Below are 9,171 nucleotides of genomic sequence, written 5' to 3' on the forward strand. Positions count from 1 at the left end.
GCTGTTTGTAAAAAAAAATTACAAAAGTTTTAAAAAACATTTACAAAAGTTGTAAATTGCAGTGATGATGATAAGTAACTTTAAGGGCTAGATAGATATTGCATGGTATATATATATATATATATATATATATATATATATACTTCTTATATACTTTCCTAACATCACATAAATACATGAATATATATTTAAATATTAAGACTAAACTTTACTATTTGCAACATTCGAATTCCGCAACGAAATGCATCCTTCGACCCAAAAATTGGGCCTGTCCAGCATGGACCTCCAAAGGGCCATTTCTCGGTCGTGGGAATCCATCCATTCTACTTGTTTGTCCTGGTATTTTCCTAAATAAAAAAAATTGGATTAAAAATTTTCATTTAGAACAAAAAATGGTAAAGAGATACCTGGTAGTTAGAAAGTCCTAGAGGAAAGACCTGGGTAAGGAAAATTTTGAGTAATATATATATATATATATATATATATAAATATATAAATGTATATATATATATATATATATTGATTGTTTCCTTTCCGAACAGTAAATCTAATAATAAAAAACAATTTGTTTTTTAAAGATATTTAATAACGACGTTTCGGAATTAAGTACGTTCCATCATCAGGTTTATTCTGTCAAATACAATGTTTTTTAAAACTATTGACTAACATTAATTAATGATGGTTATTACAGATTATTTAGAAAAATTATAGAGGAATGGATTATGTACCATCAGTGTAAAGAGTAATACAAATTAACTAAAAAAGGTTTTATATAAAATTGAGAAGCAAAAATTATTTACCTGTAATAATTTATATATCCATATCACTAATATTTTTTTGTTAAAACAACTCGATTTTTTCCGAGAATATTTGTAAATGTTTTGACTTCACAAGACATTAACACACTGATGTAGAGTTCTGTCGGCCAGATGTAAGGGATATGTACGGAATTTAGGCAAAAATAATTTTTTTTATGGCTCTTGTATTGGTAATTCACAAAAAATGGGAATGTGTTGCTTCAGTAAATGTTGAGAAATATTGTGTATATATACATGCACATACATATGCACACCTACACACACATACATACATATGTATATATCTATATATTCATGTATATATATAATTTGTATGTATATATATATTTGTTTGTGTATATAATTATATACACAAACATATACGCAAGTATATGTATATAGTGTATATATAAAAACATACATATAAGCACATATATGGATGTGCATATATTAACCATACAAATGCATGTATATATATACCCAAAAATTATTAAAGGATTAATTGTTTTTAATTAGGTTTAAAAAATTTAGATACGAGTCATGAATGATATTGTGATCTGATCTTTTATTAACACAATTTGACGAATTCAAAAAGATTAAACTGCTTTCAGAAAGAAGTCTTTTAAAAGTACAATTTTCTCTATATGAAATATTGGGTTCAAAGGTAAAAATATGTGAATTTTCAATGGAATGTTGGACAAGAGTGCTTTGGAAACTTCGGCTTTTATGATGAGTGACGCTTTTTTCATGTTGTCTCATTCTCTTATGAATGTATTGTGATGTTTGGCCAATGTATTGTTTTTGACAATTTTTGCAAGAGATTGAATAAACTATGTTAGTATTGAATTTAGGAGGGGTGGTGGATTTAATTTTTGAAAACATTTCTTTAAAAGAATAACAATAAAGAATAATAGAAAACAATATATATATATATATATATATATATATATATACTACTACTACTACTACTACTACTTGATAATTCCCACAAAGTGAAAATGTATCAGTTCTTTTGTTGATACTTTTTTTGTTCAATTATATAAAGCAACTTTATTTATTAATTTTTCTCAATTAATTTGACGGTATTTTTTTTTTATTTTACCTGTTCCCAAGGACAATCGAACCATTCCCAAAAATTCGTTGCTCCCCAATCTGTCGTGGTCCCAAACAGTCAATTCCAAGGCCCTTTCGTTAAGGTCTTGCAATGTGACGTCATCGTAGACAAAGGTGTAGTTCCAGGCAGGATTCAGGCATCTCCTGATGACCGGTGTTTTCTGTTTGGAACTTCTTCCTTTGTCAGGTAACAGGTAACTAGAAAAAAATTCAATTTGTTTATTTTTTTTCTTGAAAATTTTAAATATTTTCTTGCAAAAAGTATATAAGTGTTCTGAGGTTCTTGTAAGTTTTTTCAAGATCTTGCAAATTGTTCCAAGATCTTGTAAAGTATTGCACGATCTTGTCAAGTTTTGTAAGATCTTGCAAAAATATTGTAGTGTCCCAAGATCTTGTAAAGTGTTATAATCTTGTAAAATGTTAAAATCGTGTAAAGTGTTAAAATCTGTGTTCTAAAATTTTGTTAAGTTTTCACCAATGTTGCAGATTGTTCCAAGATCTTGCAAAATGTTCCAAGATCTTGTAGAGTGTTTTAAGATTTAGTAAACTGTTTCCAGATTTTTCAAAATGTTTCAAGATCTTGCAAAGTGTTTTAAGATCTTGTAAAGTGCTCAGCAATGTTGTAAAGTGTTCAAAAATGTTGCAAAATGTTCTAAGACCTTGTAAAGTGTTCCAAGATCTTGCAAAGTGTTTCAAGATCTTGCGAAGTGTTTCAAGATCTTGAAAAGTGTTCCAAAATATTATACAGTACCCAATAATGTTGTAAAGTGTTCTAAGATGAACAAATGTTCCAAGATTTTGAAAAATGTTCCAAGATCTTGCAAAATGTTCCAAGATCTTGCAAAATTTTCCAAGAACTAGAAAAATGTTCCAAAATCTTTCAAAATGTTCCAAAATCTTTCAAAATATTGCAAAATCTTTCAAAATGTTCCAAAATCTTTCAAAGTGTTCAAAAATCTTTCAAAGTGTTCCAAGATCTTTCAAAGTCTTCTAAGGTCTTTCAAAATGTTAAAAGATCTTTCAAAGTGCTCCAAAATTTTGTACAGTACTCAACAAAGTTGTAAAGTGTTCAACAATAAGATCTTGGAAAATATTTCAAGATCTTGTAACATGTTTTAAAGTCTTGTAAAGTTTTCTATAATTTTGTGTTTCAAAATTTTGGAAAGTTCTATAATCTTGAAAAGTCTTCTATAACTTTATGCAAAGTGTTTCAAGTTATTGTAAAATGTTCCAAGATCTTGTAAAGTATTTCAAAAATCTTGTACAGTGTTCCAAGATCTCGTAAAGTGTATCAAAAATCTTGTAAAGCGTTCCAAGATCTTGTCAAGTGTTCCAAGATCTTTTGAAGTATATTCAAAAATCTTGTAAAGTGTTCCAAGATCTTGTCAAATGTTCCAAGATCTTTTGAAGTATTTTCAAAATCTTGTAAAGTGTTTCAAAAATCTTGTAAAGGGTTACAAGGTCTTGTCAAGTGTTCCAAGATTTTTTAAAGCATTTTCAAGATCTTGTAAAGTGTTTCAAAAATCTTGTCAAGTGTTTCAAGAATCTTGTCAAGTTTTCCAAGATCGTTTCACGTTGTTGTAAAATGTTCCAAGATCTTGTAAAGTATTTCAAAAATCTTGTAAAGTGTTCAAGATTTCGTAAAATATATCAAAAATCTTGCCAAGTGTTCCAAGATCTTGTTAAGTGTTCAAAAATCTTGTAAAGTGTTTCAAGATCTTTTAAAGTATTTTCAAAATCTTGTAAAGTGTTTCAAAAATCTTGTAATGTGTTTCAAGATCTTGTCAAGTGTTCCAAGATCTTGTTAAGTGTTCAAAGATCTTGTGAAGTGTTCCAAGATCTTGTCAAGTGTTTGAAGATCTTTTAAAGTGTTCCAAGATGTTGCAAAGTGTTTCAAGATCTTGTAAAGTGTTCCAAAATCTTGTAAAGTGTTCTAAATTCTTGGAAATTTTCCAGGATCTTATAAAGTGTTAGAAAATCGCGTAAAGTGTTTTATGATCTTGCAAAATATTTCAAGTAAAAAATGTTGTAAAGTGTTCGAAAATATTGTAAAGTTTGAGATATTACTAATTTTTTCAAAATCTTGAAACGTGTTCGAACATCAAACAATATTTTAAAGTGTTCAACCATATTGTAAAGTTTTCAAAAATGTTGTGAAGCGTTCAAGATCTTGTAAAGTGTTCCGAAGCCTTGTAAATTGTCTTATAATTTTGTAAGGTGTTTCAAGATCTTGTACAGTGTTCAACAATGTTGTAAAATATTGCAAAATATCGTATCGTTCTTATAAAGATCGATCTTATAAAATGTTCCAAGATCTTGCAAATTGTACCAAGATCTTGCAAATTGTTTTAAGATTTGTAAAATGTTTTTACATCTTATTCAGTCTTCAAAAATATTGTAGTATTCAAACGCTGTGCAAAGTGTTCTAAGATCTTGCATAGTATTCCAAGATAAAGTGTTCCAGAATCTTATAAAATGTTTTATAATTTCGTAAAGTGTTTCGAGATCTTGCTAACTATTCCAAGATATTCTAAAGTGTTCAAAAATATTGTAGGGTGTTCAAAAATGTTGTAGAGTATAGAAAATTGTAATATATTCAAAATACTCAAGTGTTGTAGAATTTTCAATTGCTACTTTACCTTTTACAGAATGGATCAGAAGTTCCATTAGCCTTAGCACCTGTTAAATTTTTGGCTTCTTTGACCAAAACATGCAAAGATCCTCTCGACTTCTTGTTTTTCCCTGCCTTACCAGAAGCACTGGTATCACTTCCTGGTGGTACAAATTTCAAAGCCAACATGACGTCACCTTTGTGACTAACTGACTCCTCAAAAGGCTCCGTCTGGGGAATAGAAATATAAAAATAATCAAGAGGAAACAGAAATATAAAATTTACCAAGAGGAAACAGAAATATAAAATTTACCAGGAGGAAACAGAAATATAAAATTTACCAAGAGGAAACAGAAATATCTACATTAAAAATTTACCAGAAAAGTATAATTTGTCTTTTATCCCTTACCCTTTCCTGGAGAGGATACCAAACTGGTGCAGGATCATCAAACACTTTGTCCTCCAAAGGCATCATGACTTCTCCTAAAAAGTCGTTGCGACCAAACATGTCGGAGTGCCAAACTGTCAACCATAAAGTCCTTGTCTTTAATTCTTCTAAAGATAAATTAAAGCTCAGAGTTTCCTCGAAGATTGGATTCACAGTATGCTTCTTCACCTTGGTCTTCCTCTTACCACTCTTGGACTTGTCTGGTAGAAGGTAAACCTGGAGAAAAACAAATGGTAATGGTAATCTCTATCAAATTTTGCTAGTTTTTGGGGAATTTACCTTTACGTATGGGTCAGATCTGTTTCTCTTGGCGTCGACTTGGGCCAGATCTCGACATTGTTTGATTCTGATCATCAAGGAATCAGTTTTGTAGTTGTATTGAAGGCCAAATTCGACTTCTCCTTTGACTGCAACGGTTCCGTATCGACCGTCACCGGCTCCTGAGTAGACTGAGGCCATCGAATCAGATCGCAACTGAAACCAAATTGTTAGGTGTAAGTGACATTTTGCTAAAAAGCAACTAAATAAATTAACTATCTAGTATATTATCTACTTACTCCGAGCGACGACAGACTCCGGTTGCTATGCAACCGGAGCATCCTGTCGTTTCCGGAACCAATTCCGGTGACGTCATCGTCCTGAAGACCGCCAGTGGCGGTCCAATCTTGGCCCAGATCTCTATGATGACCGCCGGCGGTCCTTAGACGAGTCAGGGGCGAACTGTTGGCCGAAACTCCACTGTCATCTGAAAAAAAAGAAAAAAAATCAGCAATTTGCAATACTTATACTGAACTAGTGGTGTATGGCATCGTGCCTTAAGGCAAATTGCTGGAACTTCCCGTACCGCAATGAAATATTCGAGAAATTTTAAACGTTTTCAAATATATTATTACAAATACTATAGCTTTCATTATTTTTGCTATCATGTTTGCTATATCTGAGCAAATCAAATGCAAATCATAAATCATAAATCAATTTATCTCCAGAACATTAACAATCGTCATTTCATTTTGAATTCAATTAAAAAAAAATAACGCATTTGCAAATAATTCTGTGTGACATTTTCGCTTATACTGTGCTCAGCTTGGCGGCATTTTCACATTTTTCAATATTTGGTTTTCACAAAATTGTACATAACCAGTCTAAACGCACTTGGGTAAACATTTGCACCAGAGTGGCGCTTAGACTGCGCTTAGTCTGGGTAATTTTTTAAATTTTTAATCCAAAATTACAAAAATATTTTATGGAATATAAAAAAGATATAATAATTTTTTATCCTCAAAAGCAATTGTTTTGTCAATACAAGCAGAAAGTTTTTTGAATCATTCATTCAAATCGGACGATTAGTTTACTCGAAAACTGCCATTTTTCGCACATTTAGCTCTATATCTTCGAAATGGCGGAACCTGTCTTTTCCAAAAACTAATCACCTCTTTTCCCAATCATTACAAATTGAATGTTTTTTAGATCATTCAAATCCGATACTCCGTTCTCTCAAAAACTCGATTTGTATTTTCTGCACTCTTTGCTCCGCATTAGGGTTTGTCAGTTTTCAAAAACCGGTTTTAAAAACCGGTTTTTGGCGAAAATTATGAAATTCGAAAACCGACTTCTTCTTAAAGAAGTAACTTCTTCTACTCAATATTAAAAAAAGAGATTTAAACCCTAGAAGCCACAAATAAAAGAACAAAAAACTTAGAATTATTATATTAGGCTTTATAAACAATTAAGTATAATTTGGTCGAAAGTATGAGAGTATTTTATATTTCTGGAAATTTTGTGAGTAAACAAAGGACACGTCTAAGTAGCAATTCGATAGACGTTCTCAGTTTCTTTGAATCATATTTTATTAAACAAAAAAAAAACAATTAGAATGTTCGAAATTAATTAATTAAAATTGCTCGGAACAGACAATACCTGAGTTTAGCTTAATTGTTTTTAAAACTAAAATTGATATTAACAAGTATGTATCAACATTTATCTATCATTTTTTTATTTTTTTTTATTTAATGAACTTTTGTTATTTATTAATGTATTATTTTTATGTATTCTAAAACTTTCCTGTCACTATCATAAAAATATTTTCATTCTTATATGTGAAAATGATGCATAAATAACAAATAATTATTTTCAAAGTTATTTAATCAAGCAAAAATTTATTTTCCATACAAAGTTCGACAACCGGTTAAAACCGGTTTTTTAGTAAAATTAAAATTCGAAAACCGGTTATATGAAAAGTCGGTTTTCGTATAAACCCTAATAACAACCCTACGGAAAGTTAACAAATTCCTGGAAATCAATTTTATCATAAATCCTGCAAAAAAAATCTGGTTCTTCTTACCAGCAACCAGAACTTCAGAAGTCTGATCCTTGACTTTTTTCTTCCTGGGAATACTCCTATCGTACTCCAACCTCTCCAGAAATTTATCCCTGGTTCCCAAAATGTCTCCCAAAAACGTAGTGCCAATTTTAGGTGAATCTTTCCATTTACAATCTTCAGATCTCCTCAAAGTCGCCTCTCGACTCGGAGTCAATGGTAAGGTCACCATAGAAGAGGAATTACTTGGCCCATCATTATTTTGGGCATTCAGAGCCCTCAATTTAGCATTAAAGTCCTCCACTGGCGGAGGAAGACTTTGGTCAATTGTTTTTTTCCAGAATTTGCGACAAAAGAAAGAAACTTTTCTTGTATCCTCAACAGAATCCAAGTCGTATTTCCTACTACCTTTCTTCTTGCAGTAGATGCAACCAAGACATCTCTTCCTGAACCATTCCTTAAGGCGTTTTTTTCTGGTTTTTCGACCAGGAGGTTTGTATTTGATTCCAGATGTGGATGGGAGTTTTATTTCGTACATTTCTGGATTTGTTTTGGATTTTGAGACGAATTTGAATGTTAAATTCTCTTCGCTGGCGGTGCTGGTTGTATTGTAGAAGTCTTCATTTGCAAAAGTGCTGTAGGTGCTTGATGTCGATTTGTCGGGTTTTTTGGGAGATTTTTTGTACTTTTTGGGGAATTTTAACATTTTTATACTTCAAATAATTTGACAGAAAAATATAAAATTCTGTTTTACAAATATCACTCATAGAAAAAAAATTGACAGAGTTTTCTTTTCTAAAGAAACGTACACATTTTTTTTAGAAATATATATTTAATTTTTTTTATTATATATATATATATATATATATCTATATATATATATATATATATATATATATATATATATTGTAAATCGAAATTACTATAAGTTTTGTTTTTTTTAAATTATTATTTGAAAACACAAACAATATTATTCTCTCGATGTTATGAGATCGGCTGTTGGAAACGAACTAACTAAGTCTGACTAACAGAATTTTCTGGAGAATTTCTTGGAGTAACATCAAGTAAAAAATAAAAAGAGGCAAAGATTTTTTTAAAACATCTTTATTTTTCCATACGTTTCGACGTAAAATTCTACGTCATCGTCAGTGGTTCTACAATTCAAAAAAAAACAGAAAGTAACGTTAAAAGTTGAATATACATAAGCAATAGTAAAAAGAAAAAGATTTAACTAAAGACACAGACTAATTATATCTAAACCTTAAATTAAAAAATGCATAAAACATTACTTACTTGAATTTCTTAGATTATCACTTACACATATTAATATAGCTTGTAAAAATTAATAATTGGAAACAAGCACCAAATGTCAGTAATTTCTTTTTTATAAAAAATAAAAAATAAAAAGTAATTATTTTAAATAAAATATTATACGTCAGTACACGTGTAATCGAGGCCAAAGCCAAACAGAATAATGATTTTTAAATCTTTTAAAATTTAAAAAAAAATCTTTACTTATTTATATTTTTTACTAGATATTACGCCCGGCAAGAAATTAATCATACATTTCAACATCAAATTTAAACACTTTATATATATATATATATATATATATATATATATATTTCAAAGTAACTAGCAGCCCATTCGTCGAAATAAAAAGCTATAAAATATTAAGAACTTTTATTTATACGTTTCGACACCAGATGCGTGTCATCATTCAGCAACACCAGGACAAAAACACTCAAAAAATATTATTTTAAAAAATTATACTTATAACATATTAGAAAGAGATTTTTTTGAAAAAATAATGAATAACTACAAAATTAAAATTAAAAACATTTTGAAAAGCCGAGCCTTTTGTTTTTATATTTATATTTATATT

General features: G+C 29.8%; 1 protein-coding gene across 1 annotated transcript; it reads right to left on the reverse strand.

Annotated features, from left to right (window-relative positions):
* Positions 1 to 201: 201 nt before the first annotated feature.
* LOC113374469 (synaptotagmin-like protein 4) lies at positions 202 to 7,824 on the reverse strand. The gene is made up of 7 exons (XM_026614505.1): positions 7,311 to 7,824; positions 5,527 to 5,714; positions 5,249 to 5,443; positions 4,931 to 5,185; positions 4,550 to 4,752; positions 1,900 to 2,108; positions 202 to 347 (listed from the first exon to the last, which is right to left on the reverse strand). The coding sequence occupies exons 1-7, from the start codon at positions 7,822 to 7,824 to the stop codon at positions 202 to 204; spliced, it is 1,710 nt and encodes a 569-aa protein (XP_026470290.1).
* Positions 7,825 to 9,171: the final 1,347 nt, after the last annotated feature.

The sequence above is a fragment of the Ctenocephalides felis genome, unplaced genomic scaffold (assembly GCF_003426905.1).
Source record: "Ctenocephalides felis isolate EL2017-DRISC unplaced genomic scaffold, ASM342690v1 CF-g0.4_SCAFFOLD_01826, whole genome shotgun sequence".
NCBI lineage: Eukaryota > Metazoa > Arthropoda > Insecta > Siphonaptera > Pulicidae > Ctenocephalides > Ctenocephalides felis.

Coding starts and splice junctions, on each gene's coding strand:
- LOC113374469 (XM_026614505.1), bottom strand. CDS start 7,824: ATGTACGAAATAAAACTCCCATCCACATCTGGAATCAAATACAAACCT. Junction 5,444..5,526: donor GGAGTCTGTCGTCGCTCGGA/GTAAGTAGATAA, acceptor ATTTGGTTTCAG/TTGCGATCTGATTCGATGGC. Junction 5,186..5,248: donor GATCTGACCCATACGTAAAG/GTAAATTCCCCA, acceptor GTTTTTCTCCAG/GTTTACCTTCTACCAGACAA.